A 24,762-nucleotide genomic window follows, 5' to 3' on the forward strand; every position below is an offset into this window, starting at 1 on the left:
TGATTTGCTGCTTCTTGAGTTTTTGACATTTTCTTGATTTCAATGCTTCATAGATTCTAACGATTTGTAAATGGGCGTTACCAAGTATTTTGATTCCACTTCCTTGAATGAATCAAGCAAGTGATGCAGTTCTACCAATTTTGCGGTCGATTTATTAGAATTTTTATGATAGATTATCAGTAAGTTATCTAAGAAACTGTTGTTCAATAATAATGTCAATCTACCATTTTGCGCTCGATTTATTAGAATTTTGATGATAAATTAATATCAGTAAGTTATCTAAGAAACTGTTGTTTAATAATAAAATCAACTTTATAAGGAAAAATATATATGTTTCTATAGGGAAACAGAAATAGCTATTGATTCTTGCCTTGAAACTTTTCCTACAAATAAAGCCTAGAGACTTCAAGGGTGTGGTCATCTATAACATAACATAGTGATGAACATAACCTATTCTTGGACAATTTCTATCTAAATTTGGGAAACGAACAGTTTTGGGCTTTAAGCCTGTTGTTCCTTCCCCAATCATTCATAGTTGAGAATGATATTGTATGTATCAATGTAAATAAACAAAATAAATGAATAACATAATGGAAAGAACTGGCTTATACAAGTACGGGAATGGAAATTCATGAATGACGCATCATCACGTCTGAACTACTGGACATATTAATTTGAAATTTGCATATAGAATCTCAATTTACCAATGATGGTTATAGGCCTATTTTGAATTCTTCAAGATTTCAGTAGGTCATGTTTCCAGTTTGTCAAGTTTTTAATTAGACCCTTGCGGAGCACGGGTTACCTGCTAGTTTAAAACAACTAGTGGAATTTCTGATCTACTACATTAACTACAATATCAGTTGTGAACCATGTTAGAATATTATAGTGTTATTATTATGATAATCTTATCAGAGACTTGACATTCTAAAGCACTCAGAAAAACAGATCTGCCGCAGCAAATATCCGCAGTGGCAACGAAACTCAAGCTCTACACGTGCCACTGAAACAAGCGACGATAATTATTTGGTCTCCACAGCCTCCTAAATCATCCAACACAAGCCTCTGCCGTCTGAATCGAACCTTTGTTCGTCGTCGTGGGTGGGACGAGTCACTGATGGACATTATTTAGCCACACCCCTATTTAATTCAATACCACAGTGGGATTCACTTTAAACTGTGAACATTAGTTGAATGAGAAGCGAGAGAACTGACTCTGTAATGCTCAAAGTTGGTAGCTGACAATAGAAAAAGTTTTAATTTCCTTCAGTCAATACAAAGCTTCCTTTAAATCAGTTACAAACGAACAGTTCATTCAGACATTAATGAATCCATTGTAGAAGTCTTCAGTCCACCAGTTCAACTAATAGACTCTACAGCTTATAATATCCTAACAATTGATTCAAACATTCATGAACAACTAGAGAGAACAGAGAGTAACAGAAAGGGAGAGAATGTAACAGAAAGGGAGAGAATGTAACAGAAAGGGAGAGAATGTAACAGAAAGGGAGAGAATGTAACAGAAAGGGAGAGAATGTAACAGAAAGTAAAGTACATTCTATACTCTCTGAGGCAGAACAGATAGTTATTTGTTAGTTCTTCATTGTTTTTGTGGGCGAATACATTTGTTTAATCTCATTGCAAAAAACACTTGGACATATAGACTCAATAAAATATAAATGTTCAGTATCCTGACAATTCATGCAAGTATCTGAGAAACAACTTAGTCCAGTCAAATGGTCGTTTTTCAGGAAACAGCCCCGAAAGAATTTTTCTCTACGGTTCTATAGAATGTATTTTGGGGCCCGGAATTAGAATCTGAAATTCGCTGACACGCCAGAGGGCGGCTTCACCCCCAAAACCCCCAAAATTTCGGACTTTTTTTTAATTTTCCCATTTTATCCGTAAACCTTGAGTTTCTCAGGAAAAATCATTATCGACAAAATTGAAGAAGATAAAATTTCCAATAAATTGAGTGGTCGCGCAAGATTCTACCATTTTTGGTTCCGGGGCTACGAATTTTCAAAAAAGGGGTATTTTTAAGGGGTTTTCAAAACTATGCAAACCACTTCAACCCTATACAACTTGGATATTCTCCTAGTGTAGATGAAAAAACCACACATCACATGAAAGAACAATTCGTTATGAACAGGATTCCCTAGGAATTTTCGAATTCAGTAGTGGTGGGAGGGGGAATACATTCAAAAATAGAAAATCATGTCCTACAGCCAAAATAAAGATTTTTCTTTATAATACCTTTTCAAGGCCTTCCTAACAAAAAATACATATTTCGGCTGCAATCATCTCACTAGGATTGTTTTCTATGAGAATCATCCGTTAGAAACATTAAATTCCAGTATTTCCTAGTTGGTGGGGGGTCATAAAGGCGTACGTCATAAAGATACGTCAATGATCAAAAATTGAAACACTTATAACTTTTGACTAAACTGTAGAGTTCTAAAGAATAAGATATTGTCTTCTATCTATTAAACAATAATGATGGGAATGAATGAATTTACTACGTTTCATTTCAATAAACAATAAAATTAAAGTAATTCTACAGATGAGAATAAATTGGGAGTTGCATTTGTTCAAATGCTAATGAATAATTATTATTAAACGAGAATCCCAATTAAATGCTGTAAATCACCCCGAAGACTTCTGCTACTGCAAATATTGACAACATCGTAAACAACTATATGGAAATTTGATGATATAAAGTATTTCCACTCATAGTCAATACGAGACGTTTGATAAGAAGTGATCCTAGGATTATTAGTAAATTAGTATATTGGATCAAAAAGTATATTTCATTTAATTTTGAAAACAGTTAACCAATACACTTAAGCTGTGAAGCTAGTCAAGTTGTGATGTAATAAGATAAAAATGGATTAGTATATCAAATCAAATAATATATTTCATTTAATTTTGACATCAGTTCATACAATACAATTGAGTTGTGAAGATGATTTAAGTTCTGATTTGATGAAATAAAATGAGTTTTTGATAACTTTTATTGAGCTTCAATGAATCCAACGTTTACTCTAGATCCAACATTTATTATCCAGTATAAAGGTGCGTACAGATAAACGCGCCGCGAACATGAGCAATTCACTTTTAATCAGCTGATTATATATGTATTTTTACAGAAACGGTAAGATACAGTTATAAAAAGCTTGGCATCAGCTGATTAAAAGTGAATGGCTCATGTTCGCGGCGCGTTTATCTGTACGCACCTCAACATATACATCGGTAGAACAAGAGATTCGAAGATTTGAGAACGTACAGTGGTTCAACTTGTATTAAGAGTATTGTAAAGTTGAGAGTTCAACAGAAATGTACAGTTTGGAATGTGCAACTGTAAAATTTAGACAATAGAATCCTAACAATTATTGTGAATCACCTGCACAATAAATGCACTGAAGTGAAGGTGGTGTGAGAACTAAATGGGTAGGAGTTAGGGCGGAGTAAGTTATCGATTGAAATAGAGAGAGGAAGAGGAGTTACACAACTAGTTGTTCGTGCAAATGATCACGCAACTATTGATGATCCACCATTGTTGTTGCACTGGAACAATCACGTGACAGTCCTGGATGAATAGAGATTGTAATAGACTATGTCCTGTTGTAAGCTGTTAAATTAAATGAATCCAGGGCGTTATCATGCAACGAGTAAATTCCGTTTGCAAGAAAGGCTATTTTTGCAGGCTACTCATATAAGGGACCAAATTATCCATTATTGATGAATTTCAAAAGAGTTATTTTTTATTCAAATAAGATTTTTATCAAATGATAATTTGTTGACCGAGCGAAGTGAGGTCTAAGATTCAAGTCGACGGTTTGGCATTTCTCTTGATGTTTAAATGTTTAAATTTTTAAATGTTTTTATGTTGCGCATTTACGGCGAAACGCGGTAATAGATTTTCATGAAATTTGACAGGTATGTTCCTTTTTTAATTGCGCGTCGACGTATATATAAGGTTTTTGGAAATTTTTGCATTTCAAGGATAATATAGAAGGAAAAAGGAGCCTCCTTCATACGCCAATATTAGAATAAAAATCAGACTATAGAATTATCCATCATAAATCCGCTGACAAGTGATTACACAGATGTGTGGAGAAGCCAGTCTATTGCTGTATTTCCATAAGGTCTATAGTTTCAATCAGGTACTTGTGGATGAGAATACTGCGTGAGGTCTACTGTTCACAGAACTACTAGTTACAGTGTTGTTGAAGTTGAAACTTGTTAGGCTGGCCAATAACGTAAGAACATATGCATGCACATGACATGACAAACAGTCGACTTAAAAAGTTTTGTCTTCACAGCTGTGCTCTTAGCGAAATGCTTCGAGCAAAATTTTTGAGGTTAGGTTTTTGTATCTCCAATTTTTGATGTATATTTTTTTTGCTGCTCTATTTGAGGTTAAATTATTTCTCTATTATTGAAATTTTGCATTTTCCAATGGTCAGACTCTCGCTGATGACAGCTGTGATGACAATGTAAGTCGACTGTGTATGTGCATGCATGTTCTACCGTTGAAGACCAGCCTTACAATTTTTCCATCCTCATAAAGTATTAAATATTCGTGACTCGTAGATAGAAATGACGCATGTTTTTACAAACCAGAAATAAAAATAAATCTAGGATTTGGCTTTACGTATGCAGCTTCGCACACCCAACTTCAATATTCCACAACACACAACTTGAAACGCGGAAGCAATCTCTCATGTCGAGAACAGATTGATTTGGGTCGCATTTTTCCAACAACTTCCTCGATATTTTCCTCCTCCCCTCTTACCCTGAACAACAACTTACTCAATATTTCAACCCTCCCCCTCCCCTTCCCCCTTTACGACACTTTGAGCACGCCACAACAGAACTACAAATCCCTCGCCACATTTACATTCGAATCTCAGACGAACGCTGAGTTGTGATTGGCTGTTGCTATAGAATTGTTTGAGAATGAGGGAGAGGATGGTTGAAGTGTTTGAGGTGGAAAGAGAGGGGAGTTTCTATTGTAAAGGTGGTAAGGTGCGCGTAAAGGAGGAATGGAGGAACAAGGAGATGAGGGGAAAAAGTATGATGAATGGGTGGAACATGAGGACAGATGATAACACGAGAATCAGATAGAAAAAGATGAATAATAATTATAGATGGACGGAGAAAATGATGAAATGAGATTTAGAAGACGAAAAGAAGGGATAGGAGAGAAGGAGAAAATTGTGGAAAAAGAACAAAAGGGAATGGAAGAAGTAAAGGAAAAGGAGAAAGATTGAGGAGAAACATAGGAGGATGATGAAGGGGGATGAGAGGAGGCGGTGGAGCAGGTGGAGGAGAAGGAGGAGGAAGGAGAAGTACTTGGAATAGGAGAAGACCCTGGAGAAAAAGAAGAAACGAAGCAAAATGAAAAGACAAAATGGGAGGGAGAAGACGAAAGGAATAAGGAGATAAAGTGGGAGAAGGAAGATAAATAGAAAAATGAGAGAATGGAATTGGGGCCTAGCGGATGTGAAGGAGAGATAGAAAAGAGAAATTACGATACTGGAAAGAAAAAGATGAAAAATGGAGAGGAGGGAAAATACAATGAAATGAGGAAGACATAGAATAGGAGAAGTAAGAAAAAAACGAACAGGAAGAGAATAAATTAGAAGATGTAAAAAATAGAACAGTGGGATAGAACAGATAAGAGAAGAATAAGGGAAAAGTGGAAAAGATAATACAAAAAACAAAAGAATAACTAGAATAGTGAGAAACGGGAAGGAGGAAAGCAAGTAGAAGATGATAGAAATGATGAAATAGAGGAAGCCGAGAATGGTACGGAAAGGTGGATGTCGAGGGGAGAAGAGAGGAACAGCCTCTCACGCAAACAGTATTTCAACTTTGCACATAAATATGGATAAGCAACTCAAACTCCCCAAATGACGAACAGTCATGGATCGTCACGAAATTGAAAAAATACTGTAGAGCTGTAGAGTCTGCAGTTACAATTTTAGCATTGCTAAGCTCCCCAGCAAAAAAAAAATCCCTAACAATGTTAGTCTCACAATTTTTATATATTGTTGATTAAAATAAAAAAAAGCAGAACAGAATATTATAATCTAATCTCCTCTCTATAATGTGTGCTATTCTACTAGTCACAACGTTGAATTCAACTATAAGATTGTGAACATTTTTAAGATTCATTTTCCGAGATATGTGGTTTCCTCTAGCAATTTCTACCAATCTGTACCTGTCTCTATTGTGGTTAACAACTTGAATCATATCATTGTGACACTACATCGCTATAAACCGAATTTCATCAATGAATACGAAAAAGGATGTCACATTCCTGCTCTAGTACATGACTTTCCCATAGTTGAGTAGGTTTTATTATAATCGTAAAACCCTGTTTTTACATCAGTCTGAATTTTTAGACATCCCATAACCACGTCAAAAATAGATTATAAATTTAGTATTATTTGCTTCTTATGAATGATAATCTGTTATATGAACATAATTCTGAACAATTTCAACTGTGACTATCAAGTTTTACTAAATAAATTTCAGGATGGGAGGAATGCTTGATGAATCCCATATACCCGTATAACTTATTATATTAAGCAAGCAATTTCTGTATTTTTATATCTGGTTATTTATATTAATTTATGTTCAACGGATCTCGAAAACTGCTCTAACGATTTTCACGAAATTTGAAACATAGTAAGTTTAATATACAGGGTGTTTCAGAAGTAGTGTCGAGAATTTTAGGGTATTGTACCTGGATGCTAGGAGACTACAAATGTCATATTTGAAGTGTCCAAAACTCAGCGGTTATCCTTATAGCTGCCATTTTGTTTTTTTCACTTAAAAATTTTTATCTCAAGAACGAAATGTTGTATTGATCTGAAATTTGGCATGAATATTTATGCTATAAAGACTCAACTATAAAAAATAAAAAAAAATTTTTCGTTTAAATTTTTCAAAATGGCGGCCATTTTAAATTTTCGATGACTAATATCTCGAAAACCGTCCATTTTACAGAAAATTTACAAGAGACAAAAAAGTTAGAAAATTTCTTCACGATTCCAATGATACCTAATTTATTAAGATTGGTCGAAGAATAACAGAGAAATTAATTTTTTTCGTACTGCATGCATGACCACTTTTCACCATTTAAAGATCAATATTAATTTTTTAATTCCAGATGTAGTTAAGATGAAGCTTTGAAACTCGGTATGGCTCCATATGGGCAAACAGATGATTTTACAATGGTTTTCAGATGATAATGTTTGTCTTGTAAAAGTATTGTTGTTTCATTAAAAGTAAAGAACCAGATGTAGTGCTTCTATTTCTTAGTCTCACGTTTCCTAGGTCTTATTTCTATCTTAAATTTCCAGTTTCAATATTTTCTTACGTTGCTTCTACACAAATATTAATTATTGTAATGGAATTTAGTTCGCTGGAGTACACCGATATTCACTTCATGTATGGAGCAGCTCTTGGCAATGCGACCGAAGCAAGAAGAATGTATGCAGCTGCATTTCCAAACCGCCGTCTCCCTTCCGACAAGGTGTTCACAAGAACTCACAATCGGCTGAGAGAAGTTGGTTCATTTGAACGGAACAGGGTAATTGCTGGTAGGCCTCGAGCAGTTCGAAATGTTGCTTTTGAAGAGGAAGTATTGCAGAAATTCGATTTCAATCCTAGAACGAGTACGAGAGCAGTTGCAAAGCAAATCAATTCAAGTGCTTCTTCTGTGTGGCGTGTACTAAACAAGGAAAGACTTCACCCCTTCCGCTTTCAAAAAGTTCACTCATTGGTTGAACGCGACTATGAGCCAAGAGTAAACTGTGCCCGTTGGTTTCTTCAGCAAGACATTATCCAACCAAATTTTCTAGAAAATGTGTTATTTACCGATGAGTCCAGCTTTACAAGAGAAGGAATCTTCAACTCTCGCAACAGTCACGTCTGGGCCTTAGACAATCCTCATGAGGTCAAAGTGCGTGGTTATCAGCATAGATTTTCGCTGAATGTTTGGACGGGTATCTTAGGTAATCGCGTGATTGGACCATACATTCTTCCTAATCGTCTGAATTCTCCCACGTACATTACTTTTTTAAGAGACATACTACCAGAACTTTTGGAAGATGTGCCTCTTGCAAACAGATATAATATTTGGTTTCAACATGATGGTGCCCCTGCTCATTTCGGAAATGTTGTTACGGACTTTCTGAACATGACCTATCGTCAGCGGTGGATTGGGCGGGGTGGACCAGTACCGTGGCCCGCACGTTCACCTGACCTCAACCCTTTAGATTTTTTTTTCTGGGGCCATATGAAAGACCTTGTTTACAGCACGCCAGTAGAAAACGAAGAAGACCTTGTGGCAAGAGTGGTTGCTGCAGCAGGTGCCATTCAAGATGATGAAAATGCTTTTATAGCAGTTCGACGGTCCATGATTGAAAGGTGCAGACTGTGTAATCAAGTTGAAGGACGGCATTTTGAGCAATTGCTGCATTAGTATCAGTGAACCGATTTGAGTGAAATTAATATTTTTCAATGTAAAATAAAATTTGGAGGAAAGTTATTCTTGTATATTTCTGTAATAAGAACGGTTTTCATGAAATTATAAAAAAAATTAATATTGATCTTTAAATGGTGAAAAGTGGTCATGCATGCAGTACGAAAAAAATTAATTTCTCTGTTATTCTTCGACCAATCTTAATAAATTAGGTATCATTGGAATCGTGAAAAAATTTTCTAACTTTTTTGTCTCTTGTAAATTTTCTGTAAAATGGACGGTTTTCGAGATATTCGCCATCAAAAATTTAAAATGGCCGCCATTTTGAAAAATTTCAACGAAAAATTTTTTTTTTATTTTTTGTAGTTGAGTCTTTATAGCATAAATATTCATGCCAAATTCCAGATCAATACAACATTTCGTTCTTGAGATAAAAATTTTTAAGTGAAAAAAACAAAATGGCAGCTATAAGGATAACCGCTGAGTTTTGGACACTTCAAATATGACATTTGTAGTCTCCTAGCATCCAGGTACAATACCCTAAAATTCTCGACACTTTCAAATTGATCTCACTATGGACCAAATAACACTGTTCTCATCTCTAGATTTACCTTGGTCATTTTGCTTATTCTGCTGCGGCAGTGCCTTCCGGTGTCCCGGGGGCAGAAAAGCAGGGGGCGGCGTGATTGGAGGCAGACAAGAGGGCACCACATCGGGCGGCAGGGGGGCGGTTGACGACAAATCAGGACGACGCTTTTCCGAGCGCCGCCTCCGTGGGGTGAACGTCTTTACGGCCGCCAAAAAACCAACTCCGCTCATTTTTGGAGGAGAAGGACGTCGTCGAAGGAATGAGGAAAAGGGTAGAGAGGTGAGGAAGATGAGAAAGGTGAGAAGGAGGAGGAGGTGGTGAAGAAAGAGAAGAAGGAAAAGGACAAGAAGGAGAAAGAGGAGGTGGAGGAGGGGGAGGAGGAGGTGAAGTAGGAGGAGGGAGAGGGTGGCAAAGTAGAAGGTGAGTCAAAGAAATAGAAGATAAGGAGATGAAGGATGAGGTAATAGGAAGTGGACTGACTAGAAGCAGGACAGGAGTTAAAAGACAAAGTCTAGAAGGAATGTAGTAGGAGGAAAACAGAGGAAGGACGAGGACTAGAAGAAGAAGAGGACGAAAACACGTAGGACCGTAACATAGTTAGTTGATTGTAACCAATAACCCCACTTTGCAGATGACAGTCCCAGTTTCGAAAGTTTTCATTTTCGTAACAATACGACGCACTTCGAACACAAATTAGAGTTTTTCACTGGAAAAATAGTTCCCCGTTAAGCTAGGTAGTCATGGAAGCAAGAAAATCTATACTAACAAAGTTGTGACTGAAGTAGGGTCGCTGGTCGGTATAGAACAAGCTACACGAGCTTTCTATGAGTTTTTATGAGTTAGAAAGCAAATTCCTTGGATCCGTGTCACTTCTTGTAACAGCTTGACTTTACAAGGGTGGATTGTTATAAAGGAGAATAAGGATGGATAGGGAGGAATAGGGGACGTGGATGAATGTAGAGGAAGTGGAAGAAGATAAAGAAGAAAAAGAAGAAGGAAGAGGAGGAGGAGACGGAGAGTAGGAGGTGACGGAGAGGAGGAGGAAGAGAGTAATTAAAACTAAGTTACCAAACTTGAGGAAGGGGAGGAATGTTCTCTTTTTGTGTAGTTGAGAAGTTGATATTGTGGTAATTATTCATATTGAATGAAAAAGACTAAGAAATTGTCAAAAAACCACTGATTTATTGATAATTAGAAAGACCGGTTTCGGTTATTACACCTTTGTCAATCTCTGATAAACATTGATGACAATCTCTGAGAATGTTCTTGTAATCATAGTTTCACTGGAGAGGGATCATAGGGAAGTTACTGTATTCAACCTACAAAGAAGATCGGGAAAGTTATGGAACTGATTTTGAAGGAAATTTGGACGATGGAAAAATTTTGGAGGGAGTTAAGGAAGCTGATATGATTTAAATGAAAGAATGAATAGGGGAGATGCAATTATACTTTATAAGACAGATAGATGTTCATGTATTTAATGATCTGAAACCTTCATGTATTTTATGTCGTGGAGAAAAGCCTTCTTATAAACTGAGAGTTAGGTTAGAACAAGGAAGATTTGATAAAGAAGAAAAACTAAACGGAGGATAAGATTGTGCTGAAGATCAGCATTCTTTTTTTATCAAACTCGACACATATCACATCATGAATCTGGTATTGACTTTGATAACAACTCTTAAGTTTGAAGATTGAAGAAATCTGGTCCAGGGAGACTGGAATAATCGCAATAAATGGCAGATGGGATGCGAGAAACGGCTGGAGCTGTAGAATAAACTCGTTTATAACATATATATATATATCTATATGTATACGTTTGAAGATACCTCAAAGCAGGAAACACAGATTTCAACTACCTTTCAAATAGTGTCCCACTAATTTGAAAAAAAATGGAAAACAACAATACCCTCCAAGTCTAACACAAATCAACAAATACAAGGGTTTCCAATTTCCACAACTAATATTTGAAACACATGTTGTAAAAAATATTTCAAGCTTCCATGACTACCTCTCAACCCTGACTCAATAAAACTGTCTGGGTACCACAAAGTGTCCCTCTAGATTTGAAAAAAAAATGGAAAACCTTCCAAATCCAACACAAATCAACTAATTTCCACAACTAATATTTGAAACACAAGTTGTAGAAAATATTTCAAGCTTCCATGACTACCTCTCAACCCTCACTTAATAAAACTGTCAGGGTACCACAAAGTGTCCCTCTAGATTTGAAAAAAAAAAAAATGGAAAACCTTCCAAATCTAACACAAATCAACTAATTTCTACAACTGATATTTGAAACACAAGTTATGTAACACGGATTTCAAGCTTCCATGACTACCTCTCAACCCTCACTCAATAAAACTGTCTGGGTACCACAAAGTGTCCCTCTAGATTTGAAAAAAATGGAAAACCTTCCAAATCTAACACAAATCAACTAATCTCTACAACTGATATTTGAAACACAAGTTATGTAAAACAGATTTCAAGCTTCCATGACTACCTCTCAACCCTCACTCAATAAAACTGTCTGGGTAACACATAGTGTCCCTCTAGATTTGAAAAAAATAGAACACATTCCAAATCTAACACAAATCAACTAATTTCTACAACTAATATTTGAAACACAAGTTATGTAACACAGGTTTCAAGCTTCCATGACTACCTCTCAACCCGCACTCAATAAAACTGTCTGGGTACCACAAAGTGTCCCTCTAGATTTGAAAAAAAATGGAAAACCTTCCAAATCTAACACAAATCAACTAATTTCCACAACTAATATTTGAAACACAAGTTATGTAACACAGGTTTCAAGCTTCCATGACTACCTCTCAACCTCCACTCAATAAAACTGTCTGGGTACCACAAGATGTCCCACTGGATTTGAGAAAATAAATTGGAAAACAACAATACCTTCCTAACCTCACAAAAACTATCAACTGATTTTTAAAATAATTTCATGAATGATAATAATAATGTTGGTGGAGTACGGACCTCTACCAACAATAATAATAAAAATGATCCCGAGGGTATCAACAGGCCACTTTACCAATCGAAACTCACTAAAACCGATTATTTGGAAAAACCGTAAGGGGGAACACAGCTTCAAGGTTCAACTGAAAACGGAGTTATTATCCCCGATGGAAGCAACAGTTCACCATGATCCATAGTGGCGTGGTGAGGAAGTGAGAGGAGATGTCACCCCTAGAGCGACCCGACACAGACTGCCGGAGCCGGGAAGCGTCGACCAATGCAGCACTCTGCAGTCGCTACCCCCACCACCTCACCACATCCGGGTGAGATGATGCTGGGACTCTGCCTCCCCACTGCAGCCAGCACGAAATGGAGCGTGCTGATCACATGGCTACAGGTTGCTGTTGTCACATTTGGTGACTTGTGTCAGTTGATAAAGAGAGAGTTAGTCTAAATGATAAGAACTTTATCAAGCTTTGAAAAATGACAGTATTTTTTAATAACATAAAACTGGAAGAACAAACATTTTAAATTACTTTCAAAGTATTTTAATGAATCTTGAAGGATTTAGAGTCAACGAATTATGTTGGAAAATGGAAAAAATTTCCACTTTGGACGAGGAACGGAAAAATAGCTTGATCATTAGTAGATTGGAAAGCAGATCTTCATATGAATCATTTCGTCAATATTGAGTGAGCTTATGTATTGGTATTCACAACCGTGTTTCAGACTTGTAATATGTAAACGTCTTTTTGATTTGTTGTCAAAAGACGTTTACAAAAAAACGTCAAAAACAAATTAAAAGACGTTTACTTATTACAAGTCTGAGACACGGTTGTGAATACCAATACACAAGCTCACTTAATATCGACGTAATGATTCATGTGAAAATCAGCTTTCTAATCTACTACTGATAAGCTATTTTTCCGTTTCATCGTAAAAAGTGGAAAATTTATTCTATTTTCCAACATAATTCGTTTCCTCTAAATCCTTCAAGATTCATTCAAATACTTGAAAGTAACAATTTAAAATGTTTGCACTTCCAGTTTTATGTAATTGAAAAAGACTGTCATTTCAGGGCTTGATCTTTATCATTTAGACTAACTCTCTCTTTATCAACTGACACAAGTCACCAAATGTGACAACAAGGAACAAAATTATAAATTATAAAATATCCGGAATGAGCACGTCAAGAGTCTTCCAAATCAGTGATCAGTGGTAGACATCCTCAATATAACTAAATTCAATGAGAGATAACTTAATTTCTACATACAATCAACTACGCCTCTTACTGGCTGAAAATGTTTATAAACAGAGTAGATTCTAAATGACCACATCCTATGTTAGGGGTTTGGACAGCCATTTTGGAATATATTCCACGCCCTTCTATTGACGTGCTATTTCTTCACAGCGTCTGCCATTGGCTGAGAAAATCAGTCAGGAAAATACCAATCAAAATACAATTTAGAGTACGAGAGAAATACACCTAATTACAATAATATATTGTATCTATTCTTCGAATTTCACATGATATATCTTCCTCACTTTCCCAAGCATCACACTTTGAATCATGAACAATAATTTACTCAGTTAAATTAACGAGCTTTTATGATTGCAATTAAACTCTTCCCCATAAACATAGGTGTGTGTAACTGGCTTGAGTGAATTTTTCCAGATAATCTTTTCCTTGTTTAGAAGATTAAAGAAGTTTCTCAATTGTTGGAATAACCAACCCTATTCCATTGAGAGCCTAACCACCTATAGAGAGCTAAGTTCACAAAAGACAAAACTCGACTTACTCAAATTCATGCTGTCGTTAACAAGTGCTGGCGATTGCACCCTGCTTCCGTACAGCACAAGTTTATTACGGCAAAAAAGGGAGCCTACACACAGCACATGTGAGGCCTGATATACAAGTACATTACACATGTATAACATGCATACAACTTGAAATCAATTGAAACTGCAAGTAGAATAGTGGGCTGTAGAGTTTCCCTCCATAGAGAATTTGAACAAGAGCTATATGCTCCATTCATTCATAAAGTCAAGTTATATTAGTTACACATGCATTTCCCATACGGCTATTATATACATTTTATAAATGACTATTAAATAGATGTATGTGAACACTAAATGTTATGTTGCTTCCACTAACTATAGGCAATAATGACTAAAAATTATGTTATTTCCACTAACTGCAGTATACAGAATGAGTCATATGTATGGGAACCCTTCAATAAATTGGAGACTGTTGTGGATATAATACTGTAACTTTAAGGATAAGTTATTGGTCAAATACTCCACCTTTTGACGTACAACTGAATTCCAATCCCTCTAAGGGGGTGACTTAGGAGTTGTACTCGAATATTTTAAATGTAAACACCCATTGTGTGGTACATCATTTTAAAGGTCTTTTTGAAACAAGAAAGATGACATCAATGAAAATGTTCTATGATACTTTTATCAAAAATGGCAGCTGATTTATGAATATTATTTCTTTAAAAACTCAAACTTCTATCAGCCGCCATTTCGGATACAAGTTTCATAGAACATTTTTGTTGATGCCATCTCTCTTGTTTCAAAAAGGCCTTTGAAATGATGTACCACACAATGGGTGTTTACATTTAAAATATTCGAGTTACAACCCCCAAGTCTCCCCCTTATGAGAGGTTAAAATTCAGTTGTTTTTATTGGCAGAAATATAAAATTACAACATCTTAGAAATGCATAATAAAATCAATACAAATTTTACAACATGAGAAAATACTATTACAAAATAAAATGCAATGCCAATTGAGTATTTGCATCTCGAGGTACTAAACCTGTTTGAGATGGTGATATAAAATTGATTACAAAACTATAGCGCTAAAATGTAGTTACTGAGGCCGACAGTCGCATATGAAGTGACACATATTACATAACAGTATCAATGATTTATCAATTTTAGCTTCGAAGTATATTGTACAATATTATGATATTATACAAATCTACATGAGAATTCTAAAAAAAGTATCTATATTCTCACATTCCATTACAAATCTCTTGACATCTTTCAAAAACCTTGATCGTAAAGTCAATTTAGACCGTACGTCAAAATTTAGAGTATTTGACCAATAACTTATCCTGAAAGTTACAGTATTATATCTAGAACAGTCTCCAATTTATTGAAGGGTTCCCATACATATGACTCCCTCTGTATACGTCTCGCTCTCCACGTCAATTACACCCACTCAGTCCTTTAATGTATAAATCATTAGCTGTAAGAGCGTTGGTGTGATTGGTTGAATGTGGTATACGGTTTAGAGCTTCAGCAGAAAGCTTGAAGCTGCAATTCAAGTGCTAGTACTTGGAGATGATAGAAAACCAAGAACGATTATTCTAATGATACAGAGGTTTAAAAACAGCAGAATCAGTTTAGAGCATCAGCAGAAAGCTTGAAGTTGAAATTAAAGTGCTAGTACTTGGAAATGATGGAAAACCAAAAATTTTTATTCTAATGATACAAAGGTTTAAAAACATGACTGAGACTAGTTTTGCAAAGGAAATTAGTGCTATAATTATGATATTAAAAATTATTATTTTCCTCGAGGAAGTAGAAATACTGAGAAAAATCGAGTTAAGAGAATGAATCTCTAAGCTATAAAATGAGGAGAGGGGAGGGAAAAGAGAGGAGGGAATGAGAGAGGAGGGCGATAGTCGGAGAAGCAATAGCTTCTAACAGGAGTCACAGTCACAACCAATCATAATTTAGAATTCTCATTTGAGAAAAGCCAATATCAAGGTAGTATTTGAAGCATAGTTATGTGAACTGAATCTAATGTATACTTCCTTAATTAATATGTATTTGGTAATTGTCAATTAGAAGCATTGATATCATAGGAAGCATGAATGCTTTTTATATACAGATGGAAATTAGATGGCTTTTTATATAATGACCAACAACAGGTCGAAACGATCGTCACTACAAAAGTAAGTGTATTTTCACTTCAAAAGTGTTTTTTAAAATTCAAGTTTACTTTATACTGACAATATACTCAAATCATATTGAGAAGTTATTTATGGCGATTCTGGTGCAACCCCTCTACCTACAAGGGAGGTAGATGTGATACAACCCCCAAAAATAGCTACTCAATTGTGCAGCTTCAAACGACGATTAAATTCGACCTCAATTAATTATTAGCCTAATTACAAACTGACAACCGCAAGCTCATGTGGAGGATTCAGTCACATATTAAAACCGAATTAGCCTAATTGAGATATGCTAATGAAAGAGTGTACCGTACAGAGTGGATTGGATGGGAGCGTTTTGAACGTGAGTGTACCTGAATATGGGCATAAAAGAAGAGAGAGAGAGAAATTAGGTGAGAGGAATATTGAGTGAATGAGGGAGAGAACGAAGAGGAGGGAAAGTGAGAAGAGAAGAAGAAAAATATTTAAGGTGAAAGGAGCAAATTTATAAGTGGGCTTATGAAAAATTGAAAGATATTCAAATTTTCATTAATATTCAATGTGAGTATTGTTTCTATTTACCTGAACTACGTTCGTCTCCATAATAGTAAAGCAAAGCCAACTTACCTGAAAAATAGAGAAATAAAATTAGTTTTGACAGAATACAATTATGATTTCATGTGTATTAATAAGAACTTACGAGTAGGATAAGATTCATTTCAACAGTCAAAAGGTAAAATACAAAAGATGAGAGACAAAATTCTCACGAACGCAACCAAACCAAGTAAATAGTAGTAATATCAAACAGCTTGTTGGAAATTGAACTTTTTCCAACTTTTCTCTCAAACAGCTTGCAAACAAATATTCGCTCCGCGGTAATCAAAAAGTTCAATTTAAAAATGCCGCCATCAAATGCACGAAGTGACAGTAAACTCAGGAAATTTCATTCCCGTTTAGCAGTTTTCTCATCATGTCGCCTCTCACAATCATCGTTATCACTGAATCTCTTTTACTCCTCCTCTTCATCCACCACCTCTTCCATCTTCACCTCTCACCCTCCTTACAACTCCATTTCTCCAAATCTCCCCTCTCGTGGTTCAATTACAGGGCCCAGAGATCATAGACAAAGTTTTGCTGGAGTTTTTCCATTTGAAAATGAGCGGGAAAATTATTATTCAGACACCGCGATGTGCAAAATTTTCTTCATCGCCGCTTGCTGTAATATAATGGTTGTTCAATTTCATTTTCTGGGTACTGTATTTGCACTAAAAGCTTCCCATGTATAGAATTTGTAAGAAATGTGTATCAATGTATTAGAAACACACATTTAATCTATTCAAGTTCATCACATGAAAGGTACAAATTTCAATGTGAACTCACGGGCTCATCAATTGGAAAAATTTGAAAAATAAATACATTTCTTCACCCTACTTCCAATAAAAACATATTTTAAATTTGATTAACGATTTTTTTGTGTAGTAGTAGTTTTTTCAGTTTATCCATAGATAATCTATAATATCGCATATAATTAATATTGAATTAAGAGAGTCTCCTCTTGAAATACTTGATATTTGAAACAAGTTTCACAAATTTTCAAATACTTGAATTCGACATAGCAGTCTAAGTTTTATTATTAAAAGCTATTAGCTTCTACTCACATTTATGGAGCGCTTTCGGATGCTAGGCCCTTTTTCAATACTCAGGCCCGGTTGCACAACAGCCGGTTAAATTTTAACCGTGATTAATTTCACGAGAACCAATCAGAGACGGCGTTTTTGAAAAGACGGCTTCTCTGATTTGTTCTCGTGGAATTAATCACGGTTAAAATTTAACCGGCTGTTGTGCAACCGGCACTCAGTGTCCGAAAGTGCTCCACAAACTTGAGTGGAAACTAATAGCTTTTAATCATAAAAATCGGACTATGTGGTAATTCAAGTATTTGAAAGTGATCATTGACAAGCACTTCGTAATGGAATGAAGCATTGAAGAGTATTTCAAAAATTCTTATCAACTGAGAAAGTCACCATATTTCCATATTTGATTTATATCTCTCGTGAAGAACTGAAGAACTAGTATTGTAGCTTCAAAGAGATTTATAACATGGAACACCTGATAATATAATATTCGTACAACTTTTAGTTGATGGGGAGTTGCTTACAAGAGTTCCTCACCATATTTTCAACCCCTAGTCAACTGAAAAGCTGGTAAGCTAGCTTCGAAGCTTTTGTTAACGATATCTCACAATATAATAATCGTATGGCTTTTTTGTTGGTCAGAAATTCATTACAACGAAACCCCCACATAGCCTGAAACTATCTTTGGGTTTATAATTATAATATTATGTTTTTTCTTTATTAATATAAAAAACCCCTTTATATTTAATGACCCTGAAAACTTTATACCGGCTAATCCTATAGTTACACCTCCTCACATCCAACCAGAGTGATATTTTCTATTTGCTTATGCATTCCTCAAAGTCTACATAAATTAGTGGTTGTGTCAATAATTTCAAGTCGTATCATCAAAAATTCATCAACATCTTCTCTCACATTTCTCACTATAACACCGTCCCTACTACATCCAACAATTCCTTCTCCTTACTCTCTCATTCTCTCTCTCATTTTACCCCTCCCTAACTTTATTACTCTCTCTCTCTCACTCGCTCTCTCTCTCTCCCTAATAAAGCAGCACACCCACACAAAGCGAGTGACGCGCGTTCTCATCAAACTTGACCCGACTGACTGATATGAAGGCACGCCTCCCAAGACACTGTGCAGCGCCACGACTCCGTCCTCCACAGCTCCATGCCTCCATCATTCAGTGCTCCATAGCTCCATGGCGGCCGCTGCAATATTTATGGACTCAATTTCCCTTGAGCGGTACACGACAGCGACAGCTTTCAGCGCATATTGTCGCTACCTCGCTCTTGTTTGCTCTCTTCCTCATCCTCCTCCTCCTCCTCAAACACGTCCTCCTCCTCATCATCATCATCATCATCATCATCATGATCATCATTGTCGACATCATTTTCTCTCCTCTCAGTTTTATTATCCTTATTCTCGCCTTTCATGATGATATTTGCTCCTAACCTTGTGCTCCTCTCTCACTCTCGCTTTAAAATCCTAATTCTTTGTCCATTGTTTATGGGTTTTCACTGCCTTTATCTCCAAAATTTTCCCTTTCTACCTATATCTTCAATCCTTGGCAATCATCAATTTTCCCCGCCCTTTTATGTTATATACTTCCTTGTTCCTATCTATCACTTTCATTTTAATTCTCTGCTCAATTTTCGGAAATTTTGTCTGTCATTCTCATAGAGTCTCTCTCCTTACATGCTTCTTCTCTTATCAGCGTTCATACTCTTAAGGCCAGACCACATAAGACGTTTTTTCGAGGGGTTCTTCAGACGACAACTCAATCAGGGTTGAGGGTTAAGTGTAATAGAGGGCCGCTGTGCCCCAACTTCACCCTCCTAGGTTTTAAATAGACAGCGAAGCCAATCGGACATTTTCCTGCCCCGCTAAAAACTTGGTATGACCGTCATTCTCGCCTTTCTTCAACATCTTTTCCCTTTCGCTTTCATCCTGATTCTCATCTTTCTTCAACATTTCCCCTCATTACGTTGTTCATTTGTCTTTGCTTTCATCCTTTTTCTCGCCTTCTGTCTCAATTCTCTCCTTAACTTGTGCCTTAAATTCACTTCAATACTCATTCTCCCAGTCATCTCTTCAACATTCCTTCTCCTTACCTAGATTCTCTCTCTTTCGATTTCATATCTATTCCTCTCATCAAACTCATTCGTATTCTTCATTACCTCGTTTTCTAGTCTTTCGATTTTAATCTTATGCTCATATCAATTCATCCACTTTTCACATCTGCGAATTTTCTATTCAGTAACTCCAGCATACATACGTTCTGTTTAGGCCTACAGTTTTAGGGTTCTGATCATCAACATATTCTACTATCATACTCCACTTATTTCAGTTTCACTCTCTATTTGTCTCTCGTATTATCTCTCACTCACACTCTCCCCCCTTTCTCTCGTGAAAGTGGACAAGAGATAATTATTTGTTCTCTTCCTTGTCAAAATAGACAAGAAATAATAAATAATTGTAGGTTTACAAAATTATTAATCGTAATAAATCGTAATAAATTATTAGTCGAATATACTGGAACATTGTTGATTGTTCTAACAAAGACTAATTTCTCATTATTCTATCAATTCAGGGATTGAGACTTTCCTTTCCCTTTTTACAACCTCCCCTACTCATACCAACAATAAAAAAAACAAAAACAAATTTCCAAATCTGAGATAAACCCAGTACTCAACATTTTATTGCACAATTTTATTTGCTACTGAGATTACGATCACAAGGACAACTACATTTTCTCGACAAGGGATACTAATAAGAGGGTGGAGCACCAAGGGTGGAGTAACCAGAAGGGCGGGGGTCAAGTGATCAATAAAGCGATGTAATGGACTGATCGGGAACAGCTGATTGTTGTTGCGACGGGCAGAAGGGTTGAGGGTTCAGGGGGGATGCTTGAACAACAGAAATAAACCTCAATCTCAAAGTCAGTGACCCCACGCGTTTTATTGACAAGTTATTTTGCCCTGTACAAAACTGGTCTTCAATTTTCCTTTGTCAAACTCACAAAGGAAGGTCTCCGTATTGAACCTAAACTGAGAACCGTAAGCCTCTTACAGAAAGTTTGCTGCTGAAATGTTTTTGGAAATTAATGAGAACACCATGGTCTTTCCCTTTTTATGAAGCTCACTTTTTCATTTATCGAGTATTTTTCCAGTAAAGAGATTAAGTATTGACCGTTGATTAGGAAAATTCCAAGGAACAGACAGTTTAAAGCATTGACCGTTAATAATTGGAAACATTTCATGAAAAGATGTTATCTTAGTTAACTTGTTTTTCATCAATTTCATTTCTAATACGTCAAGTTGAGTCTCCACCATTAATCAGGAGAATTTCAAAGAGATACACATTTCAATCATGAGAGAAAATGCACCACAATTTACAGATAACAAAATTACAAATACAGACGATTTGAGACAGAATTAGGAAACAGAAGAAGTTTTGGGCAATAGCTTGTTTTTTCTATTCAGACTATTGTATTGTATTGCTCAACCAATAAATAAATAACAATGAACTTAGGGTACTTGATAACGTCGACTCTGCTATTTCTGCTATTATTCTGCTATTACTGAGAAAGATTCTTGCTTTGAAATATTCAATTGATCGTATTTTTTTCTATATTTGATAACCAATAATATATAGATTCCATCTTGAAACCTGGAAATAAAACTCGAAATTGAACAAACTGATCTAGAAAGATCCAAAGAATACTTGTACCTACAAATTACTTTAACTATATGGTTATAGAATAACTAGTTAAAATTGTGGGAATTCTGTAACTTACTACTAAGAAATCATCTATTTCTGTCTATTTGTTAACCTTTCTATCGTTTCTCGTTATTTGGAAATAATAAATTATGTGATTGTCATGATTACAAGTCATTTCAATCAAAGATTGCAAGAAACCAAGTAGAATACGATTGCCGGGAACCATAAAAAGGAGAGGGGAAGCGACTACTGAACAACCAATGATATTTCAGCCAATAGGAAGACGGTATGGCCAATAGGAACGCGAGAAGCTAAATCAGAAAATGGTCGCCACTAAATGTGTTGGAAGCCATTTTGAATGGACTAGCAGTATACAGGCGAAAACAATGTGAAACCGAAATCGCCAGTAATGAATGTTCAGTTATTATTTTTAAAATTCGATAAAAAATGATAATGATAGATTGGAGAACTTCAAAAGAAAGTAGATTGATGAAACAATATATTAAAAAATCTATATTTGTGAAATGATTTGAATATGATGAAAATACTGCATAGAATGGAGAACAAACCTTATTTCACAGTATATTACTTATTTGAATACCGAAGAGGGATATTTCAAGACTCGCCTGTTATTCCCCAATAATTTTCATAGTAAGTGGGAAATGAAAGGATAAAGCTGAGTCATTTATAATACTTCAAGGAAGCAAAACTAAAATCCAAATGATGATTAAACTCAATTAAATTCCCCATCTCCACCTTTGCCAAACTAAAACCGCGTTTCAATTTATCCCTACAAGCCTACAAATATATAAGACCAAATGTTAAGACAAATTGTTATTGTAATATTTTCATATATTATACTATTTCTATTATCATATGCTTAATTTTACATCTTAATTTCTCTTTTATTTCACAAGTGTTATATTATTGTTATTATTTTTTGACGTGCTCATACAATTTAATGTTGTTCTGGCAATAAAGAATCTTGAATCTTGAATCAACCTAAACTCACCTGATCACGTGAACAAATAAAAAACGCATCATCTCATCAATCGACTTTCAATCAACCAAAAACTGTTACAAATCCTCCAGTGATGATTTCTCGTATCAAATTCCAATTGATGGACTCGTTAAGTTCAAATCGTATCTTCATCAATGAAAAACTGCAAATCCTTTCTCAGTTACCCTATTCTCATATCAAAATGGTCAAGCAACGCAAACTACCACACAAAATGGACCCAATAGGGTATAAAAGCTGCTTTTATTCTCCCATCATTGTGAAGGAAAAGAGTGATAATATACATACAGATATAGTAAAAGCTATCCTGTCTTTATTTTCATAGTTGCGAGGAAAAAAGAATAGAGACATACAGTATATACATGTATTCGATGAGTATACAAGAATATAATACAATGGTAGTGATAAAAGTATATAGTTTTGGGGGTGTAAAAGTATATAAATACGTGGATATTTGGACGAGTAGAGCCAAATGTCGTTAAGATAACGTTTGATGACTGGAAAAGAATGGAACCAGGCAGATGGAGCATTGTGCAATGTCAACCCGATTAGCGAATGGATATTTAACAACTGCCAAACAGAAGAGAATGAGAGAGAGAGAATGAGAAAGAGAGAATGAGAAAGAGAGAATGAGAAAGAGAGAGTGTGTGAGAGAGAGTGAGAGAGAGATAGTGAGAGAAGGATGTAAAAAAGGAGGCCAGAGGGAGAGAGTGAGAAAATGGGTGGTTTGTGAGATTGATTGAATGATTTTTATTTGCAGTGCTAGAGAAAGAGAAGTGAGAGAGCGAGAGAGAGGAAGAAAGATGTACTAAAAAGTAATGATCAGCGATTGGAAGAGAAAAAAGGAAATAGTGCGAATGAAAAGGTGAATGAAGAGACGAAAAAGAGACCTAGTAATATAAAAGAACAGAAGAAGAGGGTGTTAGTGATTGATTGATTGATTAATAATCAGAAGTGAAATTGAGAGAGAAATAGATAGGGTGAGAGGGAGTGAGAGAGGAAGAGAAGGAGCAAGAGAGATATGGGTTATGGAGATGTAATAAATAGTGGGACTACTGTATTCCGTACTGTACTCTTTCCTCTTTTACTACATCCTCATTTCTCAATTTTATCCTTATTTCACTTCATCTATTTCTTTCGAATACTTCTTTCACCAATATTAATCCTTGAGTTTTCTCATTGGCATGAGAAATCATCTAGGTACTTCTCTTTTTTTCTACTCCCTACTCCATTCTTATACCCACTCCATTCATCTCCCACTACCTATTGTTCTCTGCTTTTATTTAATCCATTCCGTCTACCTCTCGTTAAACAACAAGACTATCCAATTCTACTTGTTTACTAATTAATAATTATTATACTTTGTAAAATCTTTGTTTTTAGGGTTGTTTTGTGTGCATGTGTGAGTGAATGGCAACTTGATTAGATGTTCATCTCTTCATTTCTGATAGGTTTTCCTATAGATTTATCGAGTGGAATTTGAAATATTGTTTCCAATTGTATACATAAATAAAGTTTAAGATTATCTTTATGTTATTGTATTTTGATTAATAGTTTTATTTACTTATATTAATCTTAGGTAATCTTATTACATAATGTAATCTATTTTTCCTGTTCTTATGTAAATTTGTCTTCTTTCGCAAAGGGTTGTGTGGCAGAGAGGACCAGGAGTCCTAATTCCGCCCTAATAAAGGCATATAATCAATCAACCAATCAATCAATCTCTTGAATGATTAGAAAAACTGTCTTTTAATGTGAATTGGTGTATAAGCCAGTAAATATGTAGTATACATAAACAAAAAACTCCAATCTAATATCACACTCTCTCTCTCTCTCTCTCTCTCTCTCACTCTCTCTCTCTCTCTCTCTCTCTCTCTCTCATACGTCAAACATTGACCCACATGACGTGACTGATTGAAAGCCTGTAATGCAACTGCTTCATTAGAACTGAATTCACTGAATAATGTCACCATTGATTGAATAGGAAGTATTAATGTTATCCATTCCCAATGCTGACAGTTCATAGTAAATCTCACTAAAGGTCAGAATGGACACAGACAAAAAGTATGCAACAAATTTGACGACACTTTCAACCGCTCTAATGGCAGTGGATTAATCAATGAAAGACTCTAATGCTGATGGATTAATCAATAAATTACTTTACCTGATGAAATTGTTATCGGATCAACAATGAATTACAACTTTGTTTGACGTGAATTTTATCAGTTCTTCCAATGAATTCTATTCTATTACGAAAATCGTTTTTTGATGCACATTCAACAGTTTGATAATGGATTGGTTTGTGAGGGAATTACTCAATGAGCCTGGGTAATGTTAGAAATAGTTGGAGCCACAGTTTTAGAAGTTTTGAAGCTTCTTG

At 35.6% G+C, this 24,762-nt stretch overlaps 1 protein-coding gene across 5 annotated transcripts in view; it reads right to left on the reverse strand.

Moving 5' to 3' along the window:
* Positions 1-24,762, reverse strand: part of LOC111043252 (phosphatase and actin regulator 4) — a 386,179-nt gene that overhangs the window by 39,068 nt on the left and 322,349 nt on the right. The window contains exon 1 of one of the 5 annotated variants that reach the window (XM_039436683.1): positions 9,112-9,795. The exons of the other annotated variants lie outside the window; for them this stretch is intronic. Coding sequence (XP_039292617.1) covers positions 9,112-9,319 — 208 coding nt within the window. The 5' untranslated portion in view covers positions 9,320-9,795. Of the gene's footprint in view, positions 1-9,111; positions 9,796-24,762 lie in introns of those variants that run through there. 5 annotated transcript variants of the gene reach the window in all.

Source organism: Nilaparvata lugens, chromosome 10 (assembly GCF_014356525.2).
Source record: "Nilaparvata lugens isolate BPH chromosome 10, ASM1435652v1, whole genome shotgun sequence".
Classification (NCBI taxonomy): Eukaryota; Metazoa; Arthropoda; class Insecta; order Hemiptera; family Delphacidae; genus Nilaparvata; species Nilaparvata lugens.